Source organism: Leishmania infantum, chromosome 23 (genome assembly GCF_000002875.2).
Source record: "Leishmania infantum JPCM5 genome chromosome 23".
Lineage (NCBI taxonomy): Eukaryota > Euglenozoa > Kinetoplastea > Trypanosomatida > Trypanosomatidae > Leishmania > Leishmania infantum.
In genome coordinates, this window is record NC_009407.2 from 739,536 (window position 1) to 753,150 (window position 13,615).

The window sequence follows — 13,615 nt, forward strand, 5'->3', positions numbered from 1 at the left end:
TTCGTCACCCGCCTCGCCACCCGCCGGTGGGTACTCGGTCCTCCTGTGCTTTTTTTTTGTCCCTCTTTCTCTTGTGCCGGCGTTGCTTCTTCAGCTCGCGCCCTCTCCCTGCCCATCTGTCTCCCACCCGTCACTCCTAGAGGCTCAGCTCGCCTCCGATTTTGCAACTTGAGCTGTGGAAGATGCAGCACCGCGCCAACCAATGCGTGCGCAGCAGGCAGGATGTCTTTTCCTTTCGTTTGCACCTATGCTTATATCGGTGCGTCTCTTCGTGTGCTGGTCTACTCGTCTGGGGAGTCTCTCTCGAGGGAACGCGAGAGGCAGGGGGGAGAGGTGGGACGTGGAAGGGCCGATGAGGGAGCGATGCAGCCAAGAGAGGGGGCGTGCCCGAGCTACCGAAGCGCACAGGCAAGTCGCACCAAGAAAAAAAACGCAAAAGGGCACAAGGGGAGCGATGATGATGTCGGCAGAGCAGGGGCAGGTGGAGAAAAACTCCTGCCCCCTCCCTTTGCTGCACCCTTCCCCAAATCCGTGGAGTATTTATTCTTCGATTTTGGAGTATGACAGGGTGAGCAGGGGGAGGTGCTGCTCATACGCGCGCTTTCTTCTTGTGCGCTCGCACATGTGACGCACTGCTTGCTGATCCTCCTCTCTCTTCTCGTCTTCACTCCACTGCCACTTCCCTGTCGTTTGGTTGTCGTGCTGGCTGCACTCGCTTCTCTCAGATGAGTGTCGGAGTGGCGACCCTCCTCGCTGCTGCTTCCGGTGCTGTGCTGCGCAGGTGACGCACATAAACTCATCAACAGCAGCCGGCTGCGGACGTTTGCCCACAGGCGCGCACACTCATCTGCACACACCTACAGTTTCCGTGTGCGCGGTGACCACCTTGCTCGGCATATCGCTTGTGTACCCGCGCACGCTGGCTCCATGTCAGCTTCCTCGACAGTATCGGATAGGCGCGTCTGCATCTTCTTTGACTGTCGTGTCGCAGGCGATGGCAGAGGCTATGAGGAGCTGCGGCAGACCGTGTACGCGCAGTGCAGCCAACTGCTGACTCTCTCCTACCTGCACTACCAAAGGAGTGGTACCACTCTCTCTGCGACCGTCCATCTCGTGACGCACAATCATGTGGAGTCTTTCGCGACACCGTTCTGCGCCACGAGCACCGGCCATCCAATGGATTCTGGCGCTGCTGGCGCGATAAGTGGCCTTCGCGCACTTGCAGCCGCCCAGCCGGATCACAGCGTCAACGCATGCGGTGCCGCCATTTTCGGCAATCGCATGGTGTCTGTGCTGCCGCACGTTCAGCGAGCACTGAGCGGCTCGCAGCAGCGTCATCAGCTTATCCTCTTCTGCTCCTCGTACGTCAGTCACACGGAGGCAACGCAGAGTCTGTCAGGGCTTTGCCTTGACGCCTCGCCGCATCAGCGGCTGCGATGTATCCTGGTGGACTGGGAGGCAGTGTGCGTGACTGTCGGCGAGCTGGCGAGCAACGTACGCGTATATCGCTGCTCTCGTAGTGCGCGTCAGCTGCAGGCCGCAATGCAGGAGATTCTTTCCTTCTTTCTGCTGCCTCATGTGCGCTCTTCACGTCGCCTTGGGCTGCAACTCGGTTTGCAGGCGGTGCCAGTCATTGCGACGATCTGGCATTACGGGGCTTTCCTTGACGGGCGCGACACCATCGGCAGCGTGCTGGTGACAGATCGTGCGTCGTCTGCTGCTGCGCCTGTGGCCGGCGGTGCCGTGCACCAACGTCTTCCAGAGATGAATCACCGTCATGATCGTGCCACTGCGGCATCGGTGGTAGAGAGGGGTGGTCAGGACCCCTGGGCCACGCTGCATCTACGCGCAGTGCTCGAAGCTGACAACATAGACGAATCGCTCCTGATGGGAGACACATGGACTCTAGCCCTGGACACATCGGCCGCCTCCACCTCCACCTTGACCTCCTCTTCTGCGCCCTCGTGGCCATGCACCGCATCGTCAGTGGCGCTCTGGCACGCCTTCTGCGACGCCTTCCTTGGAGATGCGCTCGTGCTCACCGGTGAGGAGACGGGCATCGAAGCACACCGCCATGCAATGCAGCCCCATCATCACTTCGTGGCATACTTCATGCCGGACAGGACGATGCGGGTGCGCGAAATTGTGCCCCCTGAGCTGCGCTTGGTTCCGCTCCCCGCGCTCCCAACGCGCGAAGGGCTACGGGAGCAGAAGGCGTATACAACAGAAATGCAGCGCCTTCGAGAGCAGCTGGTGTCCCACTGCGCCTCCTCCTCTTTCTCACTTGATGCGCTTCTCTCAAGTGGATGGTGCGGTGCGGCGAGCACACCGTAGAGCGCCCTGTTGCACAGGGCGGTGGGGGAGGCGTGAGGAGCTTGTAAACATTTGCGCGTTTCGTTGCTCCTGTGCGCGTCGGTGAGCATGCCTGTGTGTCGCATCCCCCTCTCCGTCCCGCGTGATCGTCACTTCGCGCCTGGACCACGCTCCTGCTGCTCCACATCGCTTCCAGTTGCTCGTCGGCCGATTTTTTTTTCCTCCTTCGGTCGTCCTCCATATCTGCTATGCACCGTTTGCTGCCTATCAGGCGCACGCAGCTCCGCTACACGCTAAGTTGCACTACAGAATCCACCATCGACGAAGGCCCCCCTCCCCAAAAAGGGGTAGGAGAAGGCCAAGGGCTCTGCAGCCGACCCCCTTGACGTCGCGGATACAGCACTGCCCCGCCCCCGCCTCTCTCAGGTGATATCATGCGCTGCCGCAGCTTCCTCATGCAGTGGCTTTGCAATGACGCAAGCGCCACCTCATACCAGCAGAACACTCGCGAGGAGCAAGCGTCATCGCCGAGCCGACGTATGCAGCCGCCTCTGCTGCAACGCGGCCCATTTTGCTTGCACTCTTGCTCTCCTTGCGAGCGCTACCCACGCCGTCTTTCTCTTGCCCCATTTCCATGTTCTCTGGATGCCTCCACCTCTCTGTCTCCGCATCATCACAGTACACGCACACGCCTACTCACAAAGTGCTCGCACATATCCTAGTACCGCTGAAGGATATTTCTACCTCGCCTCAGTCTGTCCCCCTTCCTACTCTCGTCCCGCCACCGCTTCCGCAGGCCGCGCACCTTCCTCTAACGGTTCTCCTCTCCCATCTCTCTTTAGTTTCATAGTGATTGCCTGTGCGCCCCCCACGCGACATCACTGCACGGCGCGCGCGACTTTCCTTTGCGGCTTTCTTCTCTGTAGTACTGTGTGGTGCTCATTTCCGACTTTCGCCATCATGCCGCGGGAGGCCTGCAGTGGACTGTGGAGGTCGGAGGACATGGTGGTCCTCTCCCTGCACATGCAGCGCGAGGTGGCCCACGACGCCGTTCTCAAGCTCGGCGAGATCGGCCAGTTCCAGTTTGAAGACCTAAACAGGGACGTGAGCGCCTTCCAGCGCGACTTTGTGCAGGAAGTGCGCCGCTGCGACGACATGGAGCGCAAGCTGCGCTTTCTGCAAGAGGAAATCGAAAAGGCCGGTGTGACCACCATCGTGGACGGCGGCGCGGAGGGGGAGACGATGTCGTCGCTTGAGCACAAAATCGACGAGGTGTACTCTGAGGTGGTGGAGCTCAATGAGCAGTACCAGGCCCTCATCGAGGAGCGCAATCGGTCCAAGGAGCACCTCGAGATTCTCTCGCGCGACTTTGGCGGTTCAACCGGCGATGGGGTGTTGATGGTGACCGGCGTCATTCCGAAGGAGCGCATTCCGCTCTTCGAGCGCCTTGTGTACCGTTCCACACGCGGCAACTCTATCATGCGCACGGACAATATCGATAAGCCCTTCTACAACATAAACGCGAACGAGCCTGTGTACAAAAGCGTGTTTGCCGTGTACTTTTCGGCCCCGCGGCTGCGCGAGAGGCTTATCAAGATTGCCGAGGCGAACGCGGCGACCGTATACAGCTACGCCGACTCTGAGCAGCAGCTGACCCGCATGCACGCCTCCCTGCAGCAGCAGGTGGACACGATCACCCAGACCCTCAACCAGTCAGCCTACCGCCAGCGGCAGGTGCTGCTCGGCATTGCGGCTGCCTGCTACGAGTGGCGCCGCGCTGTGGTGACGGAAAAGGCGGTCTTCTCGACCATGAACATGCTGAAGTTCTCGGGGTCGACCGCGATCGCGCGAGGGTGGGCGCCGGTGCGCTCGTGCGAGGACATCCGCACGGCGATCGCCGAGGCTGAGTACCTCAGCGGGGCGCAGGTGGCGACAATTATTGAGGAGCTGAACACGCGGGAGACGCCGCCGTCGTACTTCAAGACCAACAAGATCACGGGTTCCTTCCAAAGCATCGTGGACAGCTACGGTATGGCCCGCTACAAGGAGGCGAACCCCGGCGTATTCACGATCATCACCTTCCCTTATCTCTTCGGTGTCATGTACGGCGACGTCGGCCACGGGATCATCCTCACCCTCTTTGCCGCTTTCCTAGTCTTCAAGGAGAAGAGCTTGGAGGGGCAGCCTTTGAACGAGATCTTCGCCATGATCTTCGGCGGCCGCTACTTGCTGTTGCTCATGGGCTTCTTCGCTGTGTACATGGGGCTCCTGTACAACGACATGTTTGGCTTCTCCATCGAAATCTTCGCCTCGGGCTACCGCTGGCCGCAGCTGCCACCGGAGGGCCCAGACGGGATCGTGTACCCGTCCTTCCCCACAGGCCGCCCCAGCGTCAAGCCGGAATCGCCGGTCATCTTTGGCATCGACTCCGCCTGGTCGGAGACGGAGAACAAGCTGGAATTCTACAACTCCATCAAGATGAAGTGCTCCGTCATTATTGGTGTGGCGCAGATGATGGCTGGCGTGTTCATTTCTCTGACGAACTACATCTACTTCAACGACAGCGTCAAGGTGTGGTTCCGCTTCGTTCCGGAGGTGGTGTTTCTGTCGTGCACCTTTGGATACATGTGTGTCCTCATCATTGTGAAGTGGCTGACCACCTGGGAGAACACGCACGATGCCCCGTCGCTGCTGGAGACGATGACGAACTTCTTCCTGGCACCGGGAACCATCACCCTTCCGCTCTTCTCTGGCCAGGCTGCCCTGCAGGTGATGCTTCTGCTGGTGTCCTTGGCCTGCGTTCCATGCATGCTGTGCGTCATCCCGTATGTGGAGAAGAAAGAGCACGACCACAAGATGCAAGAACGGGCTGCCCACCCGCCTGAGGACGGCGAGGAGGAAGAGGAGGACGACTTCCAGTTCAGCGAGATCATCATCCACCAGATCATTCACACGATCGAGTACGTGCTCGGCTGCGTATCGAACACCGCCTCGTACCTACGTCTGTGGGCCCTGTCCCTCGCCCACTCGCAGCTGTCGGAGGTGTTCTGGAGCTTCGCCTTCCTCCTCACGGTCGACTACGACAGCGGCACCGGAATCTGCATCTTCTTTGGCTTCGCCGTGTGGATGGCGGCGACGATCGGCGTGCTGCTCGGCATGGAGTCCCTGTCCGCCTTCCTGCACGCGCTGCGTCTTCATTGGGTGGAGTTCAACAACAAGTTCTACGCCGCTGACGGCCACGCGTTCGAGCCGTTCGACCTCGCGGAGTCGCTGAGCAAGCTGCGATAAGCACCTTCACCGACACCAGCACCCGGCGGCCGTGCAGAACGTGTGGATGGGGTGGAGCGCAAAGGTGGCTCGCTTGTACCCACTTCTTCGGCGACCTCGGTGTGCGGCGCATAAATGGAGCGAGAGAGGAGGCTTGCAGGACCATCGCGGTGCTGTATTTTTTCTTTCGATTGCATCCGTGTGCTCGCGACGACTCAAGCGGCGTGGCCTCTTCGCCACTTCTCTCTCTGTTTGTGTGTGTGTGTGTTTCTGTGCCTTGTCGTGGGCGAGTGGATGTGTGGCGTGAGTTTGCTTTTGCGTTCATTCGCTGTGCTCCCTAAGGCGCAAGAGTTGTGAAAACGAAAGCAGAGGAAGCAGGCAAACGGACCGGATGGCGCACTACCGTGGGCCCACCAGATACGATGGCGTGGGCAGTCGCGATGAAGGCTGGTCGGGGGAAGGGAACACAGCGCCGCTGGATGTTTTTGAGGCCTGCGTGTGCCCCTTCCTCCTCCCCTTCGTCACCCGAAGCTCGGCGACGCTCGCGGTTCTGTTGAGGCGCACACTCAGGAAGCAGCAGCAGAGCGTGGATCACTTCTCGGGTATACTACATCCGCTCGGGTGAAGGAGGGTGCCGAAGAGCAGAGGCGCTCGCTTTGGTCGTGCCACCAGCGGATTCCACGGAACGGCGCCTTTGGAGCAGCGCGTGGAGGTAGGTTTGTGTGTGTGTGTGTGCACGGCACGTATATTCGCCGCACTCGACATTATCCGCTGCTCTACCTCTCTGTCTATGATAGTCGCTTCTCCTTGGTGTCCCCAACGCCGCGGCTGCGGGGCGCGGTGGACACGCTGGCCCTCTTAGCCGCACACATACTTGCGCACTCGCACAAGTGTTTGGACGCGTGCTCACTGCTCACACTCCCACTTTTTCCCTCTCCTGCCGTGCCACTATCGTCGCCTCCTTCTTACGTCAGTGTCCCTGCGTCTGTGTAAGTGTTTGCGCGTGTGCTTGAGTGCGTGCACGTGGCCGCTTCATCGCCGTTGCATGCTCACAGATTTCTTCTGGCGGAGCACCTCATACGAATCCACCACCGTCTTGCTGCGCGCTCTTTCCTCGCTCTTCGCCGCGCGTGTGTGCCGCTTCCGTCAGCCAAAATCCTGCCGCACCATCAAAGCAGTGGAAAGGACAATGTTGCACATCACGGCGGCTCGACACGCGCAGCTCTTCAGGCTGACGCAGCGCAGGTTGCAGTCCGGCACCTTCACGGCGTGCCCGTACCATCAGGCCAAGGAGGGATCTGCCACGGTCATGGCGCAAGGGGCAATGGAGCACTGCCCCGTGGTGGGCACAACGCCGCACATGGGTTGCCCCGTGGAGGCGAGTCTGTGCGACCGCCGGCCGCCGACCATGTTGGCAATGGTGTCGCAGATGGGCAAGTCGCAGCTCTCCGCCTACGTGGCTGCCACGGCGTTGGCGGGATACGTGATTGCCGGTGGCACCGCTCCCTTAGTCGCGGCTGCCGTCACTACCGGCACAATGTTGCAGTCCTGCTCCGCCAACACGGCGAACCAGATCATCGAGGCACCGTATGATAAGTTAATGAAGCGCACCTGCCGTCGACCTCTCCCGATGAAGTTCCTCTCACCCCAGGCAGCTACGGCCATCTCCGGCATGGAGCTGACCCTCGGCACTGGGCTGCTGTACTGCGTCAGCCCACCGGCGGCGGCCTTGGGCGTCTTCAACTGGTTCTTGTACGTCTGCATTTACACCCCGCTGAAGCGCGTCTCCGCCCTCAACACGTGGTTCGGCTCTATCGTAGGAGGCGTGCCCCCGCTCATGGGAGGCTTTGCCGTCGCCGGTATCATCACGCCGCCGGTGTGGCTGCTGGCGACGTTCCTGTTTGTGTGGCAAATTCCGCACTTCAACGGGCTCGCCTTCCACTGCCGGCGCGACTACGAGGCGGCCGGCTACAAGATGCTAGCCTTCTACAATCCCTGGCGCGCGTCCTTCTACGCTGTTGCCCTCTCCGTTATGATGGCCTTCCTCACTCTCGTCTGCCCGACGCTCGCCGGCATGGAGGTGGAGGGGGTGTGGTACTACTCGGTGACGGCCGCCGCCAACGCGCTCATGATCTACAAGTCGCTCCTCTTTCACAACGAGCCGGTGCGCCACTGCCGCGGCTGCTTCGTCTTCTCGTATGTGTACCTCAGCGTGGTCCTCGCGGCGATCATGCTAAACCACATTCAGCCGATGCACCTCGCGCAGCGCGCCATAGACTATGTGGCTGCGGAGGCAACCGAGGCGTCTGCAACGTCGTCGGCGGTAGTGTCCACCGCCGAGACGTAGTTCGTCTTCGCAAACGAATGCGCAGACTTGGTTGTGCCTCGCGCACCCTCGAAAGGGATCTCTTGCAAGTGAACAGGCGCACGCACGCTCCCCTTCTACCCCTCTCATTGCCACTTATGCGCATATCGGCAACCGTGCGGGTGGGGCCGGGCGCCGGCTTCGATACCGCTCTGGTCCAGCCTGCACATGTTTCTAGGAAATCATCCGTAGCACGCAAACAACGCTCCCGCACGCATGCCCGAAAGAATGACGACTTTGGCTCGCCACTGTGCCGTTTCGCACGCCAACGCCGTCGCCTTCCTTCCATATGCACCTTACCCAATCCTTGAGGACGCGTTGGCGATCACTGAAGTCTACTGGGCTAGGAAATGGCAGCGTTGCTCCTACTGCGTCTTTACACGAACTACAGCGAAGGCGTGGCGGTGGTGGTGGATTAGAGGCCTGGCGGCGCGGCACCTGCTCGGCTTTGCTCCCCCCCCCCCGGTGTGCCATTGACCACAGTAGCAGACGGGCAGCGAGAGACGTTGCCTGCCCCTTTTCCGTTCGTTACAGTACCGTCATAGCATCACATAGCAAAATTATCTAACTTACTCTTCTTACGGTGATTTGCTCTTCTTTCCGTCTGTGTGTCGTGCTCTGCCCTCTCCCCCTCCCTCGTTTGTGCGGATGGGCTCGGATGGACTACACATCTCGCTCCCTTCCCCACGCCCGCTTGGTGGCTCTCACGTTCTCCAGGATGAGGGCATTGCGGACGCCACCACAATTTCGTTTGCCTTCCTCAGTCGTTTGTTCGCTTCCTTCTCGTTGCTCTACTCGGCGTGTGACGGACATGCGCATCCGCTTACGCGCGCGCAACGGTCATGTTGCGGGGGGTTTTTGCTCTGTCTAATTTCTCGACTTTCCCTGCAGCCTCTGATTTAGACACTGCACAAACAGATAAGGGCACGTGTGTGCTCTCGTTTACGGCGTAGGACTCGTGCGCGTGCGCGTCGCGCTCGTTGCGTTGTCGGATGCGTATGATTATGTGTCAAGGAAAACATCTAAGCCACTGTTTGCATCGGTTTGCCGTTGCCGCTTGCTGCGAATACGCGTACTCACACCTTCGCGCGCTACGCACTCGCTGACCTTGTAGAAAGGCAGGCAGAACCGGAAAAAAATGAGAGAGAGAGTACATGCAAGGGCCGTGATGCGGAAGCTCCCCAGGACTGCATTCCCTGCCCACCATTTCAAGGCTGCGTCTCTCTCTCTCTCGCTTATTCACTCTGTGCGCGCATTTGGGGAGGGGGCGCCTCTGGTACGCTGCAGTCAGAGGGCGGTAGGGGTGAGTTTTGGAGGGAGCGTCGACTTGTGCGTTGCTTCTCCACTCTTTTCTCGCCTTCTCTGCAGCGAAAGGCGATACGGAAGAGTGAGGAGCTGTACGAACTCGCCGCATGAGAGCCGAGCGTTTCTCACAAATGTTTTTTCTGCCTTTATAAAGGGCGGCAATAGGCGGGAAAGCACTGACGGCAGGCTGGGGAAGCGGAGGGGAGCGGGAGGGGGGGGGCGTATGGGGCCGGGTTGGACTGCTGAGCGCTGCCGTGTGCATGTCTGCCCCTCTTCTCTCCTTCCCTCTCACTGAGTCTGCCCGTTTGTTGCAACCATACCCACGCGCCTCTTTGTTTCCCCATTCTTTCCCCTGTGCGTTCACCTTTGCCGGCCATCATTCCTGCGATTTAAGCACGTGCATGCGCGTGACTGTGTAAGCAGAGGGGAGAGGGGAGGCACCGGCGCCGTTCTTCTCTACTCCTCCGTGCTGCGCCTTTGTTTTTCTCCGTTTTGCCTGGGCTCCTGATGATGCTGATAATAGTAGTGGTTGGGCGGAGCCGCCTCAATCCCGCTATTCATCTTGCTTTGCGTTGATAGATGGGTGGCGCGTGTGTGCGCCTCTCCTCTCTGTTCGTTGATCATGTTGTGTTCTCTATTCACGTTTCTCATCTGTTTTTGTGCGCAGCTCCGCCCCTCTGTCCTTCCCTCCTTCTCTCGCCACCATCTCGCGGTGCGTGCGGATGTGCGAGTGTGGGGGGCGTGCCGGTGTGCCTGTTTGAGACATGTCTCATCGTCGTCATTAGTATTTGACGAAGTGTTGCAAAATCTACAAAGACGGAGTACTGCGCCGCTTAATGCAGCACGCGTCGTGAATGCTGTGTCTTCACCAGTCGGTACAGGTGGCGGGATACTTGCCGCCTCCTCAGCAAAACAAAATACATGGTGCCGCTCAACCAGGAAGGGTGAGAGGGCGTTCTGCCCGCAACAGATAGTGTTTCGACCATCCTCCTCTCCCAATACTTCGGCACTCTCAATGCCAGTCTACCTCATCGCTGGAGAGGTAACCGAGTAAGGGGTGATCTGTTATGCGCACACCACTGGCACACGCGCGCTGCTTTACACTCCCTCTGCTGCCCCTCTTCTGTGCTGACTCTCACCAACTTCGCCTCAAAGCAGTCGTAGGCGTCATTCACAGCGCGTTCCCCTCCGTGGAACGGTGGCAGCACTCTCGAAGAACCGCGCTTCCGCATAGACCTTCCCCTCCCCCCTCTCCCACACCAACCCACCTCCACCTACGTACAGCGCCATAAATAAACACGAGTCTTACTTCCGGCAGTGTAGATTGAGCGCGGGCTGGCTGCTGCGCCGTTTTGGCGCCATGTCCGAAGGCTCTGCGCGACAGCCTCCCATTCCAGCCTCTTGGGTGCACACCGACTTACAGAAGCTACGACTGCGACGTGAGAGAGTCACCGTGATCATGCATCTCAAGGAGCTGGAGGATCATCGGCGGTATGTGGAATCGCAGCTTGGCGCCGTAGAGCAACGCACCAGCCGTCAACGCTCTCGTATAGAGCAGCTGACCAAGGAGCTGCAGAGCCTGACGGCGGAGCTGGCGCCGGAGCTGACGCTCCTCGAGGAGGGTCACCGCATTGCTGAGGGGATGCGAAACCAGCTGCACTACCAGAAGATCATCTGCCGAGCCTCCTCCTCCTACAGCGGTGAAGTTTCTAGCTTATCGGCTGCGAACGGCGCAGGCACCGAGGATCCGCGCACCTCCATCGCCTGCCCGCTGTCGGTGCACGGCCTCTCTCTCTTTCCTCGCTGCGTTGCCAACGCTGCTCGACCGCAGGCCGCAGATGTGGATGCCTTTCTGCAGCGCTGCGCACCGCTCTTTCAGTGGAGTGAGGAGGAGCAAGCGGTGAAGCCGCCGTTCTTCTTCGATGAGCCCTGCCTCATGGAGCGCGGCACTGATGGGACGCTGAGTGCACCCGAGGAGAGTGGCCGCCGCGATGCAGCAGTGTGCCGCAACGCGGCATGCCCGTACTGGCACCGCAATCAGCTTACCCACGTCAAGATGGCGGTCATGGTCTTTCTAGACTCCGTGCGTTGCCATTCGGTGCTCGACGAGCATCTGTGCGCCGTCACCCACGCGACCGCCCGCCTGGCGCGTCAAGTGCATCACGCGGACTCCATCTCGCTAGTATGTGCCCTGCTCTGTGAGGTGCTGCAGACTTTGATAGCGACTGGGCTGCATGTGAGGCTTCTCACGGACAAGCAGTCGACACGTGCGATGATGAGCGCACCCACTATGAAGACGACGGACGCGCAACGCGCTGCACCTGCCCGCGCCGCACTTCTGCGCAGCGCCGAAGAGGTGGAGCGCTGGAGCGCTGTCGAGCAGCAGCAACAGCAGCACTCTGCCGGCACCGACTCTTTATCGGTCGCGACTGCAGCTGCTGCGCAGTTCCAGCTGCATCCGAGCTCCTTGTCGTGGCGGTGCATGCTGTCCGCCGTAGAGGACGTCGCGCAGCGGCGCTGGCTTGGACGTCAAGGCGTGGTCTTGTTTCCTAGCTCGCCAGAGTTGCATCTGCAGTACGTGCTCGCAGTGCTGAGCAGCGGCGGCAGCGCCGCTGAAGTGCTCGAGACTTGTCTGGCATCCTGCCGCACACTTTCTGCTCAGGCGGCAGCCTCTGTAGTGGCGGGTCTGGACTGTGGGCAGTACGCCACCAGGGTGGCACGCCATGCTGCGTACTTGCTTGCTCGCGTGTTTGTGCACGTGGCGCAGACGGACACGGCCGCAGCTTTGGCGTTTCTGGCGCCTCTTTTGAGCTCCGACGCGGAGGCAGGCGTGGCTGCCCTTCTCCTCCCGTTGGCGCGTCAGAATTTGACGCTGCTGATGGTGGCGCTGCGCCGCACCGGTCACCTACGCTACACCAACTTCCTCCCTCTCGCCGCCATCTCCGACATAGCCCTGGAGCTCGCATCGCCGGATGGCGCTAACCCGTCAGAGAGCGGCCGTGACGCACTCTATGCAGCATTGAAGCTTGTCATGTCGTACAAGCGTGACCGCTTCGATGCGCAGCTGGTGAGCTGCTGTGACGCAGCGCTGCAGATTAGCGTCCTGCGAACCTTCTCCTACCGACTGGCCTACATCGAGCGCGTGGTGGAGAAGACGGTGCCGGAGTCGCCGCTATCGCAGGGCGTTCTGTACAGCGAGTACGTGGATGCGGTAGCTGAGCAGCAATCAGTGCATGCTGCAGCCCTCGTCGCCGACGCCCTCGCGCGCCATGAAGGGGCTTCCTGTACGCTGACGCTGCTACTGCGAGGACGCCTCCGCATGTGGGGGGCGTCCCTCTCATCGGACGCGCAAAACGCCGTGTCGGCGTTCTGCGCGGCGAACCAACTCTCCCTCGACGAACTCGGTGACCCGGTGCACCTTCGGGGTGCCTTCCAGACGCCTTGTTTCTCACGTTCTCCACCTGTCGAGTGGGTATGCGCGTACGCGCTCCACGTGATGCACACAATGGGTGGCGAGGCTGCCGCAGAGTCTGTGTGGGCGAGGATGGACGCGCTGCCGGTGGAGTCGCTGATGCATGACGTAGTGGCTGTCGCTTTTTTCTTTCACATTCTCCTGCAGCTCAGCGGGGAGGCTCGCAGTGCGACGCTCTTCCACTGCACCGTGAACCGCTGCCTTTCCCTCTTTCTCGAGGCGCACCTCCTCAGCTGGAGCGCACTGGAGGGGTCAGCGGAGAATATGATCGGGCTGCCACACTATCTGAGTCTCTGCATCTACCAAGAGGTGCCGCTGCTGCTGGGCCCTGGCAGCGACGACACGTTTGCGTGGCGCTGCCTTGTCCTGGAGGTAGCGGCCCGCTTGGGTGTTCTCCATCCTCTTCTGATGACCGACTAGGCCCCGCAGGGTGGTCTTTGCGTGTGCACACGTGTCGGCCGTACCGCGTTCGTAAGCGCTTCCGTCACAATGCAGTTGCACCAATGCCTTCACACCCTGGAACAGAGGTTGGGGGAGGGGAAGACCCTTGCGCGATGACCCGCCTCCACTCCATCTTCTTTTCGCCGACCTACGCTGCGTGTGCCTGCGTGCGTGCGCCAGTTCTTTCTCAGCTGGACACTTTCTCGATGGGCACGTGCGATGCACTGCTGCCCAGACGCAGACGTGGCAGCGGCGGTTCGCGCCGAGCACGTCGGGCCCTCCACGCTCATGCGGCATAGCGTCTTCTGTTCAGTCTTCATGTTGTACGTTTCCATCTCTGCATCCCGCCTTCCTTGTTGTTCTCTCGCACATATCTCCGCGCTCTGCGTGTCGTGCCATCTGCTACTATCCTGCGCTTGCTTCGTGTGCCTTTCATGCGGAGCGTTCCAAAA

General features: G+C 60.3%; 4 protein-coding genes across 4 annotated transcripts; all 4 read left to right on the top strand.

Annotated features, from left to right (window-relative positions):
* Positions 1-927: 927 nt before the first annotated feature.
* LINJ_23_1900 (conserved hypothetical protein) lies at positions 928-2,334 on the top strand (the record flags this gene model as incomplete). The annotated part of the gene is made up of 1 exon (XM_001465825.1): positions 928-2,334. One exon carries the CDS (start codon positions 928-930, stop codon positions 2,332-2,334), a length of 1,407 nt encoding a protein of 468 aa, XP_001465862.1.
* Positions 2,335-3,273: 939 nt separating this feature from the next.
* On the top strand, positions 3,274-5,601 carry LINJ_23_1910 (putative vacuolar proton translocating ATPase subunit A; the record flags this gene model as incomplete). The annotated part of the gene is made up of 1 exon (XM_001465826.1): positions 3,274-5,601. One exon carries the CDS (start codon positions 3,274-3,276, stop codon positions 5,599-5,601), a length of 2,328 nt encoding a protein of 775 aa, XP_001465863.1.
* A 1,024-nt stretch (positions 5,602-6,625) lies between these two features.
* On the top strand, positions 6,626-7,927 carry LINJ_23_1920 (putative protoheme IX farnesyltransferase; the record flags this gene model as incomplete). The annotated part of the gene is made up of 1 exon (XM_001465827.1): positions 6,626-7,927. The coding sequence occupies one exon, from the start codon at positions 6,626-6,628 to the stop codon at positions 7,925-7,927; it is 1,302 nt and encodes a 433-aa protein (XP_001465864.1).
* A 3,259-nt stretch (positions 7,928-11,186) lies between these two features.
* On the top strand, positions 11,187-13,142 carry LINJ_23_1930 (conserved hypothetical protein; the record flags this gene model as incomplete). The annotated part of the gene is made up of 1 exon (XM_003392468.1): positions 11,187-13,142. The coding sequence occupies one exon, from the start codon at positions 11,187-11,189 to the stop codon at positions 13,140-13,142; it is 1,956 nt and encodes a 651-aa protein (XP_003392516.1).
* Between the last annotated feature and the right edge of the window lie 473 nt (positions 13,143-13,615).